At 46.0% G+C, this 14,458-nt stretch overlaps 2 protein-coding genes across 5 annotated transcripts in view; both read left to right on the forward strand.

The window, feature by feature from the left end:
* Positions 1–4,348: 4,348 nt before the first annotated feature.
* Positions 4,349–10,249, forward strand: LOC142881296 (NACHT, LRR and PYD domains-containing protein 12-like). 2 transcript variants are annotated; one of them, XM_076015477.1, is made up of 5 exons: positions 4,349–4,516; positions 4,589–5,361; positions 7,202–7,363; positions 7,964–8,130; positions 9,813–9,906. In XM_076015477.1, exons 1-4 carry the CDS (start codon positions 4,349–4,351, stop codon positions 8,127–8,129), a joined length of 1,269 nt encoding a protein of 422 aa, XP_075871592.1. In that variant the 3' UTR covers position 8,130; positions 9,813–9,906. The 2 variants fall into 2 exon arrangements, with proteins under 2 accessions (XP_075871592.1, XP_075871591.1); XM_076015476.1 differs by lacking the exon at positions 7,964–8,130 and having other exon boundaries at positions 9,813–10,249.
* Positions 9,860–14,458, forward strand: part of LOC142881299 (phospholipid phosphatase-related protein type 5-like) — a 5,570-nt gene continuing 971 nt past the window's right edge. The window contains exons 1-5 of one of the 3 annotated variants that reach the window (XM_076015488.1): positions 9,860–9,989; positions 11,441–11,661; positions 12,522–12,654; positions 12,926–13,200; positions 13,772–13,948. In XM_076015488.1, coding sequence (XP_075871603.1) covers positions 11,458–11,661; positions 12,522–12,654; positions 12,926–13,200; positions 13,772–13,948 — 789 coding nt within the window. In that variant the 5' untranslated portion in view covers positions 9,860–9,989; positions 11,441–11,457. Of the gene's footprint in view, positions 9,990–10,913; positions 11,662–12,521; positions 12,655–12,925; positions 13,201–13,771; positions 13,949–14,458 lie in introns of those variants that run through there. The other 2 variants (XM_076015490.1, XM_076015489.1) reach the window with 2 other exon arrangements.

Genomic DNA, 14,458 nt, shown 5'->3' on the forward strand with positions numbered 1-14,458 from the left:
CGGGTATCCACAAAGGTTTTTGCGCTAATGACATGCAGGCGCAAACACGCCCACGAATGCGGCACCTGAAACAGGTGCGAATGTTGCGGTCTGGCAACCTGAGAGTACCATTTGTATTTTTCATAGCCTATCTAAAATATTGGCGTGTATACTGTAGTCTATAGACTATAGTATATACGCCAATATTTTATATTTAAAAAAATCTTAAAATCTTATAAATAGATAGGTATAGCTATGCCTATCTATATATAAGATTTGGGGAGCCATATATATATGTTTCAGGCTTTTCAGAGAGGAAAGTTTCACTCAGAAGCCAGAAACACTTTGACAGACAGAAGCTGCGCCTGGTTTTGGCCGGCGGTGTTTGCGTCTGTCAAACTGCGCGCTGTTTGAATGAGGCATATTTGCATAGAAGGGGGTGTCATTTTGCGCGCAATGACTCATTTAAATACATTCAAATGAATCCGGCCAACCCTGCCGCTACCTGCGCCTCGGCGCATTTTGCGCCGATTTTCACGTTTGCGTCCCCTCTGTGGATCGGAATCACCGTTTTTGGCGCTATTTACACGGATTTTCAGGCGCAAATGCCGCGCAATCGCTTTGTGGATCTACCCCTGTGTGTGTGTGTGTGTGTGTGTGTGTGTGTGTGTGTGTGTGTGTGTGTGTGTGTGTGTGTGTCTTAATGCAGCTTGAAATCAGTCCAACACTTTTGGGTTACTGGTGCAACTCATTCCGGTCTCAACGACCAGTGACTGACAGCAACATGAGAAAGTTCCGGTTCTGTTATTGTTGGTCGTCATTTTATATTTAATCTCTGTGCTTTCTGCTGCTTCCATTATGAAAACACGCCGGTTGCTTTTGTGTGTAAAAGATCCAAATTGTGTTGAAACTCATTGCCTGATTTTTCATTCTAGTTGTTGTTGTTGTTGTTGTTGTTGATAAAGTGGAGCTGCTGGAAGTGATTAGGGAGGATGACTTTTGTCCTGAGGATGGGGGAGGGCTCTTCCAGAGTGCAGCCAGTAGGGGGTATCAGAGGCTAGGCCTCCTTGTTGTCCTCAGGAGCTGACAGGAAGTGTCTCATCCCTCAACCAGTGTCCAGTCTCATCACGTCAGGGAGAAAACAGGTGCAGTTCTTCAAAGAGGAAATCACATTTTTCTCACCGTCATCATGGACTGCCAACAAGTGATGGCAACTGTAGTTCTGTAAAGAGCCGCCAGGGGGCGCCCTCGAGTCAAAACTACCTTCTCCTGCAGATTGTACAGAGAAATGAACACATGGTGAAAAAATAAGACATTGATTACCAGGCAGATATTTCAGACAGGTCACTCTATAATATGTCAATAAGAAACACAATGTGTTCAAATGTGGCCTTGAACCTTCAAACCTTCCTATGACGCGTCGGTCCTCGCAGCTCCCAGTTCTGCCACTGAGGGGCGCTGTTTGAGCAGTTTTTGCTTGTTTGGTTTCGTTTGTAGCCACAATGCAAGCATCAGTTGTATCATACTGGGGAGTTGATCTTTCTGCCTGGCAACAAGACATTTCCAGCCAATAGAAAAACTATGTCGACATCATAATAATGCTGAAAATCAATCAATCCAGATTGAGACAACAGCGAGGCTCAGACTCTCCAGACAGGAGTCCAGCATGTGGATGGGAAGTGTGAACAGTGTGGAGCAGTTGAATGTGTGGAAGATGTGGGCAGGAGAGGAGAAGAGGCTCCACGTGGCCTTTGATTGAGAAAATCTACTGAAGAGTGGAGCTGAAGGAAGTCTCCAAGCATTGCTTTGACTTTCTACACAACACACAATTAATAGGAGCACCTTTTGATTGTCTTCAAGGTTACAGACCGTAGGTGGTGCTAATGCTCCCTAGAATGGGGAGCAAACTGCCAGATAGTGTCAAAAGAAGAACACACACACATGTATGCACTCTCTCTCTCTCTCTCTCTCTCTCTCTCTCTCTCTGTCTCTCTCTCACACACGCACGCACGCACACACACACACACACACACACACACACACACACACACAGAGCATCATGTGACTTCCTGGAAGTGTGGGAGCAGTTGAGGCAGCTGGATGGGAGGAGCCACTGATATAGCTGATATACCAAGAGCACACACACATGTTTGCACACTTTGTCTATCTCTGACTCACACACACATGGCATCATGTGACTTCCTGTAATGGGAGGAGCCACAGTGAGCAGCATAAACAGGAAAAGAAGCCTGAAGTGAAAGTTGTTCTGTGTCAGGCTCCATTTTGAAGAGTTGCAGCAGCAGCAGCAAAAGCAGCAGCATCAGCAGTAGTAACAGCAGCAGCAACAGCAGCAGCAGCAGTAACAGCAGCAGCAGTAAAAGTAGCAGTAGCAGCAACAGTAACAGCAGCAACAGTAGCAGCAGCAGCAGTAACAGCAGCAGCAGCAGCAGCAGGTGAGTCGTCACTGAGTGAAGAACTCATGAAATGTGATGTGAGTGGACACCAGCAGTCGTGTGTCTGCTTGATCCCACTGGGAACTCAGTGTTTCTTCCTGTTCTCTCTGTCTGAAGTGGAACTCACTGGGTTCTCAGCTCACTGTCACAATTGATGTTTCACCTCAGACTGACTCCAGGACTCAAGATGAGTCTTCCAGTGGAGGAAGAGGAGGACAGAGCAAAGTCTCCAGGGTCCAGTGGGGTGTCTCTGAAGAGTGACAGGTCCATGGTTGAACCTCTAACCTTCAGTAATGAAGCCGGAGCCTCTGGAAGACAGTAAGAACACTAATGTCCTTGTTTCTCAGTCTAATTCTAGTTTGATTTGACAGTGATAAATTCCTCAGAAGGTGAAAAGCTGTCAGATGTTGTGGTCAGTGGTCAAGAGAAGAGAATCTTTGACACGGTCACATTCATCATGTTGAAATGCAGCGAAGCCCTTCTGAGACTGAACTTTATGCAGTGGCAGGAATGTTTGATGCTCTGTCATAAAGTGCAGCTCAACTCCACTGAGATGAATTTCAATCCAAAGTTCAGTGCAATGTGACTCCACTGTCTCTGTCTGCTGAGAAACAAAGGGCCAGTTCCACAGAGCCACTGCTCCACCAGAGCCCACCAGGTGTCAACCACAGCAGATAGAAAATATACATTTGATAGATGAATATGTCATCTAATAATATATGAGATGATGTGACAAGAGCAGCCTAGAAAACAGCTACAAATCCATGACGGGCGCAACGTGGTGGCTAAAAGACGGCGTCATTAACGTCTGCGCTCCGTTCTTTGTGGCTCAAATTCTTTGATTGTGAAGCTGCATGAAGGGATTGAATTTAGAAAAGAGAGCAAAAGACAAGAAGTGATTTGTGAAGAGCCCACTAGGAGGCCAGCAGGCTGTCAGTTAGTGTTGATGGAGACAATGATTCCATCCAACTAATGATGGTGTCAGAAAAACAGCTGACAAGTGATGGACACCAACAACTGATCCAATCAGTCAAAGCCAAAGTGTCTCCACAGGAAGACGGAGGGGAGTCCTGGTGGTGAGGGGCAGCAACTGCAGGAGCTTCTCCAGCAGCAGAAGATCAGTCTGGAGAGGAGATGTGAACGTGTGACTGAAGGTAAAGAAGCAGGAAGTCAAACCCTCCTCAACAGCATCTACACTGAGGTCTACATCACTGAGGGACTGAGTGAGGAGGTCAACAGAGAGCATGAGGTCAGGCAGCTGGAGACCAAGAAGACCAAGGAGAGCCTCCACGAGCGTCCAATCAGGTGCAGCCAGATCTTTGAAGCCTCACCTGAGCAGCAGGGACTCAGAGTCAGAGTGGTGCTGACCAACGGCGTCGCTGGGGTTGGAAAAACCTTCTCAGTGCAGAAGTTCACTCTGGACTGGGCCCAGGGCCTGGAGAACCAGGACCTTCATCTGGTGCTTCCTCTCATTCAGGGAGCTCAACTTGGTCACAGAGCAGCACTACAGTCTTCTGGAGCTGCTCCATGTTTTCCATCCAAAGTTAGAGAAGCTCACAGCAGAGCAGCTGCATGTCTGCAAACTTCTCTTCATCTTGGACGGCCTGGATGAAAGCAGACTGGCTCTGGACTTTGAGGACAACCAGGTGGTGACTGACGTCACTCAGAAGAAGTCAGTCAGCGTCCTGCTAACAAACCTGATCAGAGGAGATCTGCTTCCCTCGGCTCTGCTGTGGATAACTTCCAGACCTGCAGCAGCCAATCAGATCCCTCCGTCATGTGTGGACAGGCTGACAGAAGTACGAGGCTTCACCGATGACCAGAAGGAGGAGTATTTCAGGAGGAGGTTCAGAGATAGAGGATATGTGTCCAGCAGGATCATCTCCCACATCAAGGCCTCCAGGAGCCTCCACATCATGTGTGAGATCCCAGTCTTCTGCTGGATCACTGCCACAGTTCTGGAGAGCATGTTGAGCTCAGAGCAGAGAGGAGAGCTGCCCAAGACCCTGACTGACATGTACTCACACTTCCTGCTGGTCCAGACCAAGAGGAAGCAGCACAAGTATGGAGGAGGTCCACAGGAGCTGACGTGGTCAAAGATGCGGACTGAATTGTTTTCATTCTTCTCAAGGAAGAAAGCAAAAGACAACATTAACCTGACGGACGCTGACAGGGAGCTTCTTCTGAAGCTGGGCCAGCTGGCATTTGAACATCTGGAGAGTGGAAACATCATGTTCTACAGTGAAGACCTGGAGAAGTGTGGTCTCAGTGTGACTGACGCCTCTGTGTACTCAGGAGTTTGTACAGAGATCTTCAGAAGAGAGAGTAGTCAGATCTTCCACAAAACCCTCTACTGCTTCGTTCATCTGAGCGTCCAGGAGTTTCTGGCTGCAGTCTACAGCTTCCAGTGTCACACCAAGAGGAAGAGAAGAAAAGATGGTCCTCCTGGAGAATCCCTGGATGAGTTCCTGAAGAGGATGATGGAGAAATCCCTGAAGAGTCCAAACGGTCACCTGGACTTGTTTGTTCGCTTTCTCCATGGACTCAGTCTGGAATCCAACCAGAGACTCTTAGGAGGCCTGCAGGGTCTCACTGACAACCATCCAGGAACCATAGAGAAGGTCATCAACAACCTGAAGGAGATGAACACTGGTGGTGTTTCTCCTGACAGAAGCATCAGCATCTTCCACTGTCTGCTGGAGGTGAAGGATCAGTCAGTGCATCAGGAGGTCCAAGAGTTCCTGCAGTCAGAGAACAGATCAAAGAAGGAACTCTCAGCCATCCAGTGTTCAGCTCTGGCCTACATGCTGCAGATGTCAGAGGAGGTTCTGGAGGAGTTGGACCTCATCAAGTACAACACAACCTGGGAGGGAAGATTGAGACTGATTCCAGCTGTGAGGAACTGCAGGAAGGCTGTGATACGTTTCGAGTAAGTAAACACTGTGTGTGTGTGTGTGTGCGTGTGCGTGTGCGTGTGCGTGTGTGTGTGTGTGTAAACTCTATGTGCTGTCATTCTTGGCCAGGTCTCTCTTGTAAAAGAGATGTTGGATCTCAAAGGGACAAACCTGGTTAAATAGTTGTAATAATAATTCAACTCCAGAAAAGAGTTGTCAGAATAATCAATAAAGTTCCCTAAAGCACAAATCAGTGATTGATAGAGTCAAAGATCTTCCAATTCATAGATATAGTGGACTTGAAAACATTAGAAATACTATTTCCAGGAAAGAATGAAAATCTTGTGCTCAGTATTCTAAGTTTTTTAAAGTGAGAGAAAATCAATCCATGTTCAGAGGGTTGAGTGTCTTTGAATGATGGAAGGTGAGAAGCATTGTTAAATATAGATGTCTTTCTTTTTTGGGAGTTCCATTTTGGAATGGGATCAGTGACCATTTGAAAATGTGTGCTTTTTTGTTGAGTTGAAGGGCAAAATACTTGATGATGATGAGGATAAATGATTGAATTGTGAGTCAATGATGAAGAATAATGTCAAGCATATTTTGTTGAGTTGCGTTTCTCTTTTTTTCCTTTTTGATTTTGTCTGACTAATTATTCCAGCTAATCTTATGGACTGTATAGGAGAGGCAAGAATCAGCTTGGGCTTCAGCCTGCTGCTTTTTCCTTCACATAGTTGTTATGTTTTTGTTGTTGTGAGTCTTTAGAATGTGCACATTTGTTTTGGAAGCTTCTTTTTCATTGTTGTCAGTTGATTGCACAAGATTGATTGAATTTACACTGTCAACCAAAATCAACTCTTCAATCATTCATGATGAAGATGATGAAGATAGTGGTGATGGTGATGATGGTGGTGATGATGATGATGGTGATGATGATGATGATGATGATGATGGTGATGATGATGGTGATGATGATGATGATGTGATGATGATGGTGGTGGTGATGATGATGGTGAGGATGAGGATGATGGTGATGATGATGGTGGTGGTGATGGTGGTGATGGTGGTGATGATGATGGTGGTGATGATGATGGTGGTGGTGATGGTGATGATGATGGTGGTGGTGATGATGGTGGTGATGGTGATGGTGGTGATGATGATGGTGGTGATGATGGTGATGATGATGGTGGTGGTGATGATGATGATGGTGGTGGTGATGATGATGATGATGGTGGTGATGATGATGGTGGTGGTGATGATGGTGGTGATGATGATGGTGGTGGTGATGATGGTGATGATGATGGTGGTGGTGATGATGGTGGTGGTGATGGTGATGGTGGTGGTGGTGATGATGATGATGATGATGGTGATGAAGATGATGGTGGTGGTGATGATGATGATGATGATGATGATGGTGATGGTGCTGATGAAGATGATGATGGTGGTGATGATGATGATGATGGTGATGGTGCTGATGATGTTGGTGATGATGATGATGATGAAGGTGGTGATGATGGTGGTGGTGGTGATGATGGTGAGGATGAGGATGATGGTGATGAAGATGATGGTGGTGGTGATGATGATGATGATGATGATGATGTGATGATGATGATGATGATGTGATGATGATGGTGGTGGTGATGATGATGATGGTGGTGGTGGTGGTGGTGGTGATGATGATGGTGATGATGGTGGTGGTGGTGATGATGGTGGTGATGGTGATGATGATGAAGATGATTGAGATGATGGTGGTGGTGGTGCTGATGGTGGTGATGATGATGATGGTGAAGATGATGATGGTGATGATGATGATGATGATGGTGATGGTGATGATGGTGGAAGCAGCAACTTCTCACTCTGCTCTCCTTCATTCAGTGAACTCCCAGAGCTTCAGTGTGCAGTGGTGTCTTCAGCTCTGCAGTCCAGCCCCTCCCACCTCACACTGCTGGACCTGACTCTCACCACCCTGAAGGATCCTGGAGTGAAGCTGCTCTGTGCTGGACTGCAGAGTCTAAACTGCAGACTGGAAGTTCTCAGGTCAGTTCCTGCTTTCTACTGGTGGACAGTGTGTGTCAGCAGATGACAACTGGTGTGTAACGCTGCTCAGTGTGAAGACTTTGAGGCAGATATTAAAGACTCATCTAGACAAAGTGGATGTTGTTGATATTTTCATGTCAACAATCTGCAGCCAGAAAAGACTTTGGATGGTGGAAGAAAGTGTGGAAAATGTCTCCAGTCACTTTGGAGCTCAATGGAAGTTGTTGATTGGTGATGAAGGTCACATGACTGAGCAGAAGATCCTGTGAAGAAATATTAGAGGCAGATTAATAGTGCAGCAGTATTTCTTCATCTTGTCCTTTGAATGTGTTTGACTTGTAACGAGACTCTGATGACTGAAAACAGCCACAAGCACACAAAGGACTCACTGATTATTTTCCATCTTCACTGCTGATTGGCTGCACACTGACTGACACACTGCTGTTGTTATTGTGTTGACAACACACTGGCAGAATGACTCCTTTGAGGGAATGACTCAGTGATCCCAACAGCTGCACATCTGGATCATCAACAGGGAGAAATGACTCTGAATATGACATTTACACCATGGAAGAAATCAAAGATTCATTCTTTATTCAGGTTGGAGGAGTGTAGTTTGTCAAAGCTCAGCTGTGATTGGCTGCTCTCAGCTCTGAAGTCCAACCCCTCCCACCTCAGACTCCTGGACCTGAGTGACAACCAGCTGCAGGATTCAGGAGTGAAGGAGCTGAGTGATTTTCTGCAGAGTCCAGACTGGAGACTCTGAGGTCAGTTCACCCTCTTCACTCTACAACTTGTATCACTCTTGTTATTGTTGTCATGATTTTCACTGCACTGCTGTTGGATATTCAATTTGCAGTCACTGCTTTGTGTTTGAAATGAGTGAAACTGGGTCCTCTGCGTCCGCTCTTTTCCACGGTGGAACAGTGAACAAAAAGTGTTCAGTAGGTTGCAGCTCAGAAAAACGCTGCTCAGGTTCACAGGATGGACAAATATTTGACAGGGATGGAGAGAAGAATTCAGGAGTTCAGTGGTGGCCTGTGTTCACTGTGCTCACTGTGTTCACTGTGTTCACTGTATTCTCTGTGTTCACTGTGTTCACTGTGTTCACAGTGTTCACTGTGTTCACTGTATTCTCTGTGTTCACTGTGTTCTCTGTGTTCACTGTGTTCACTGTGTTCACTGTGCTCACTGTGTTCACTGTGTTCACTGTATTCTCTGTGTTCACTGTGTTCACAGTGTTCACTGTGTTCACTGTGCTCACTGTGTTCACTGTGTTCACTGTATTCTCTGTGTTCACTGTGTTCACTGTGTTCACTGTTGTTGCCCACTGTTGGCTGTAGAATCTTTCAGCGAGTCGCTGCGGAACGATGGTGTTGATGTGGTCAATTTCATCAAAACAAGAGCCCTGAAAGCGCGGCTATGCTCTGCACTTTGTGAGGAGATGGGAGCACAACACAAAGCTGTGTTGTTTCACAGTGAAGCCAGGTGGTTGTCCCGAGGAAAAGTGCTGCCATTGGACAGAGGGCTGTGGGAATTCTGCTTCCTTTGGCCACATCCCATCCCTGTCAAATAGGCTTTTCAGCTGTTGCAATACTGAAGGCTAAGCACAGAGCTAAGCTCCACATTGAGCCTGATCTGCCAGTGGCAGCATCAAGCCTGCAAGCCCACTGTGAGATGTTGTGCAAAGCAAAAGAGGCCCATTGCAGCCACTAATACACTCACACACTCTCACTACTCTTGCCAAATACCTGCATTTCTTCTTTCATCTACATATTCAACTCCATTGTTTTTGCATTAGTGAAGTCAATGAATGCTTATTTGCACAGCAGAATAACTTGATAGAAAACAGAGGGAATGTTGATGATAAAAAGTTCATTTTCTTTATTGGATGTTACAAAAGTGCTTTGCCAGAAAAGATCTTTGCACAGCAGAACAGTGAAAGTATTCTTGTTTAAAAAGTAATGTTCAGGATTTGCACAGCAGAATAACTTGATAGAAAACAGAGGGAATGTTGATGATAAAAAAAAGAATGTTGGTTTTGATGTCACAAAAAGTGTCAAAGGTCAAACATTATTTGCACAGCAGAAATGCGTAAAGCAGGTGAGAGGAATGTTCATCTTTTATGTTGTTTCAGTCAATTTGAAAAAAAATATGTAGTCACCATTTTGTCTGGGTGGGGAGGGCATGAAAAATTTCCTTCCTCCAAGGTGGGGGGTGACAGAGAAAAGTTTGAGAACCACTGGTCTAAAGGCACAGTGTGTAAAATCCTGCCATCTAGTGGTCAGATTTCAGACTGCAGCACTCATTCACTCCCCCTCTCTCCCTCCCTCTCTGTTTCTGTAGTGTCAGATTCTGAAGTCCACACTTCACTTTGATGTTCAGAGTGATGACACCCTGGAAAAACTTTCCATCATTATAAACTCTCCATCATTTATTCTACATTCAGGTTGGAGAAGTGCAGTTTGTCAAAGCTCAGCTGTAATTGGCTGCTCTCAGCTCTGAAGTCCAACCCCTCCCACCTCAGACTCCTGGACCTGAGTTGGAACCACCAACTGCAGTATTCAGGAGTGAAGGAGCTGAGTGGTTTTCTGCAGAGTCCAGACTGTAAACTGGAGACTCTGAGGTCAGTTCACCCTCTTTACTCTACAACTTGTATCACTCTTGTTATTGTTGTCAGGATTTTCACTTCACTGCTGTTGGAAATTCATTTTGCAGTCACTGGTTTGTGTTTGAAATGAGTGAAACTGGGTTTAAAGGTACAGTGTGTAATACCTGGTGTACACGTGGCCAGCAATAAGCGAGTGTCTGCTCGCTCGAACGCTTTTTCCGAACTGTTGGCTGGCTTGACCACAGTCCCACGGGGGACTGACTGACCTACTACTTCCACTGATTTCATTAAAAGTGAGCTCATGAGCTAAATTGTGAAATGTCTTGCTCAGAGTTTCACACTCTGGCAGTGAAAGACAAACAGCTGCGTGCTGCAGGAAGAGCAAGAGCTCAGAAGAAGAACAAATGGAAAGAAAATAAGTTGGCTTTCTACAAATGGAGGAAACCGTCATGGCCTTTGAGGCACAAGTGTTTATTGTTTACAAGTTTTCTTCAGACTTTATGTTTGCACTTTTATTGCTGCACAAAATGTGCACAATGTTCTGCTTTGTATTGTTGTATATTCATTTAGCAAGAGCTCAGAAGAAGTTCAAAATGGAAAAAAATAATTAGGCATACTACAAATATAGGAAACCGTCATGGCCTTAGACTATGCACTTTTGTTACAAAATGTGCACTATGTTCTGCGTTGTATATGAATTTATACGGTTTTAAATTAAGCTGGACAGATATTTATTTTATTCTGGTAATTTTGTTATTTTGTATTAAAAAAAAATACATTGCTGATAATTATTGGTTTTCCGTGTCTTTATATCACTCACATATGCACCTAATTGAATTCAGGTTTGAGTCAAATAATTTAAAAAAAAATCGCTTGACACATACAAAAAAGAGATTAAAAAAAAATAATAATAAAAGAAAATAATAATAATAATAATAATAAAAATACGACACCAGCAAGGGTGAAGGTTATCGGGCTGGCCGGCTCTGCCAGTGAGGTCCCTTATATATTTTTCAGGGAGTTGGCAACCCTACTGTCTACTATTCCTATTTCTTTTCTGCCTCTGCTTTAAAATAATACGTAATGATATAATTTAATGACGTACGAGATACTGTATTCAAACATGTAAGATGCAAGAAAAGGACATCCTCTGGTGCCGTGAGCCGGAGCACTGGAGACTGCAGCGGCTCCTCAGAGATTGCTCAGTGAAACAGAATAAATCCCCGGGTTCGCTGCAGTCCAGTCAGACCATTCAGGAAGTTCACAGGAGCGGAAGGACGAGGTTTCCCTCCGACAGAATCACAAAAACGCTCCAGAATTATTTTGACTGCCTCAAAGGGAGAAATCACCTCCATCATTCTCCTCAGCTCGCGGACACAGCACAGCCTCAAAGTTGAACATTTCTCACGGCTTCTGCATTCCGTTTTGGTTCCTTTGCACCTCTGGATTTGAATTGGACTTCGCAGGACGACTTGGATCCGCTATGCTGTACTTCCAGGTGGTAATTCTGGCCGCCACAGGGATGCTGGTTTACTACTGCGAGTTCACAGACACGTTCAGCCCAGCAGAGCAGGGCTTCAACTGCAGGGACCCGACTCTGACTAAACCAGACCCAGGACCGGAGCAGGACAGCCGCGTACAGCCCGTCATACTGTACTCAGTGGTGGGCGGGCTTCCTGTTGTACTGGTAAGTATGCACTGGTAAGTGGAACTGTGATTTGTGTGCTGTAGTTTACAGAATGCTCATACAGGCTTGATCAAACTATCAAAGATGTAGGAGCCGTAAGTATAGAATGTTTAGATTTGCTGTGTGCGCACTTCTTTGTCCACGTTCAGACTAGCAGCCCAAATCCGATTTTCAGCCCATCCAGATTGAAACCGGATTGCTCGTTTGTAGTCTGAACAGTCACAAATCACATGAAATCCGATTTTTTTTTTTTTTGCCAAACGGATTGAAACCACCTTCAGGAGGTGGCATTTGGTCCAATGTATCTCTGTGTGAACAGCTCCAACCACAGGGATGGGGGTTTACTGTCCGTGACGTCACTCTACATGACGCCAGAGCAGAGAGCGCCACCAGAGGGCGCCAGTGGAGGTGTGGAGCTGTAACGTCATGGAGCAGACAGAAGCAATAGAGAGCAGCAGTCAGTCCCTGGACAGAGGAGGAACCTCATTGGCTCCTCAGTGTGTGGGGAGGTACTGTAGCGCCATTCCAGCCCAGCTCCAGGCCAGGTGTCGCAACAAGTGCCGTTGTCGCAATCCTATGACGTCACACACTGCACGCTACGCTGGACCACGCCTCCGCTCCCACCTGGTTTCTACAGCAACCTGTCAGATGGCTCAATAAAGTGGCCCAGTCTGAACAGAACCACATCCCATTTGGACACTTGCTGAAAACAGTGTGGACAGTCGGCACTAAAAAACTCGGATTTGAGAAGGAATCTGATTGGAATGAGGCTCACCTGCAGTCTGAACGCTGAATATTTGTGGCATAAACAATTGCATGTGTGTGACTTCTGAGAGTTTGGGTTCTGTTTCCCTGGGCAGATTTCAGGCGTGGAGCTCGTCATCTTCCTCCTTCAGCAGAACTCAAACAACCTGTACGACCAGGAGAAGGTGGTGATCTTGGGGGACTGTTGCTACGTCAACCCCATGGTGCGCAGGACCTTCTGTTTCCTCGGTAATCCAATCAGGAACTCATTTAAACCAACTGATGGTTATCTAGCCCAGGCATGGGCAAACTATGGCCCGGGGGCCATATGTGGCCCATCAAGCTTTTTAATCCGGCCCGCTGAAACTTGGAAGAGTTTCTTTGCTTTTGCTTCTAACGACACTAATGAGGAAAAGCTGCCTCTGTGTTTGGTGTCCGCCTCATCGGGAACCAGGACTGTCGAGTCTTTTTGTTCTCAGCCACATGCAAACCACCTCTCCCACTGCTGGTGTCTCTGCAGGTGTGTACGTCTTCGGCTTGCTGGCGACGGACATCTTCGTCAACGCAGGTCAGCTGATCAGCGGAAGTCTGGCTCCTCACTTCCTGTCCGTGTGCCAGCCTAACTACACCGCCCTCGGCTGTGAGGACACGACGCTCTTCATCAGCCAGTTAGACGCTTGCACCGGGGACGCCGGTGACATCCTGAGAGCCAGGAAGACCTTCCCCTCCAAAGAGGCTGCGCTCAGCCTGTACACGGCACTTTACCTGGCAGTGAGTAGTGTTGCAGTCCTGGAGGTTGGTCCTGGTCTCCAGAACACTTCTTAAGGGTCTCGGTCTGGTCTCGGACTCTGAGGCATTTTCATTCGGTCTTGTCTTTGTCTCTGTATTTTTGATCCAGGCCAGTGGAGACTCAGCCAACAGTGTAATGACACCACAATAACAGAAAAGAATCCAGCTGCAGCCGTTTTACAGTCTGTTGGTGACACCCAGAGTGACACCCAGAGTGACACCCTGCCCCCTTATTCCTAGTCAGTTTTTCTTTAACTAAAGCAATGAAAATGGTTCAAAATAGTTGGCAAAGCAGCAAAATGTTATGGAAAATGATTTAAAGACACCTTGCTGGAAAAAGATGTTGCTTCTTCAATGTAGAAGCAAACTTTTTTTTTGGTCTTATCTTGGTCTCAAACCCCAAATGTCTTGGTCTGGTCTCCATCTCGATACTCTCTAGTCTAGATGATGTCTTGGTCTCGGTTGCTGCCGTCTTGACTCCAACACTGGCAGTGAGTGTTTCCGCTGCAGTGCAACCAGTGGACATCTGCACGCAGCTGGAACTCTTCACTCACACAGAGCTTTCCTTCCTGTTCAGATGTACGTCATGTGCTGCGCTGACTCCAGAGGAGGCCGCCTGACCGGCCCTTTCGTCAGTCTGTCCCTGGTGAGCCTGGCCGTGCTGACGGGCATCAACCGAGTGGCCGAGTACCGCAACCACTGGAGCGACGTCTTTGCAGGGCAGACCATCGGGGGAGCTATTGCCCTCTTTTTGGTTCGATTTTTCTTTTTGCAAGAGTCCATCCATCCATCCATGCATCCATCCATCCATCCATCCATTTTCAATACCTGCTTCTTCCCTGCCCATCAGCCCCCTAGTGGCAGATCTGCATTGCCAATGGGTGTAAATGTCACAACCACATAAGTGACCTGCACTGTGTCACAATCTAGACTCTAGAACCATAAAATAGGAACAACAATCTAATTGTTGTATTCTTATGGGTTTTTTTTTTTTCAAAGTAAAGTCCTCTACACTACCATAGCATTGTATCCACTCATTCTCATACGATGATTCTATATTGACACCCACTGCAGCCAAAAATCATACTCAATAACTCAAGTTTGTGTGCTTGGTTAAAATTTTAAAAGAAATATCACTTTTATTTTGAAAAAAAAAGTAATGGAAACGCAGCTTGAGATTGGAACAGCTCCAGAAACCTGACAAACCTGAGTGCCAGTGCCAGATAAACACAGGAAATGGATGGATGGATGGATGAAAACAGAC

Source organism: Nelusetta ayraudi, unplaced genomic scaffold (genome assembly GCF_046127955.1).
Source record: "Nelusetta ayraudi isolate G7.1 ecotype Tasmania unplaced genomic scaffold, CSIRO-AGI_Nayr_v1 ptg000190l, whole genome shotgun sequence".
Classification (NCBI taxonomy): domain Eukaryota; kingdom Metazoa; phylum Chordata; class Actinopteri; order Tetraodontiformes; family Monacanthidae; genus Nelusetta; species Nelusetta ayraudi.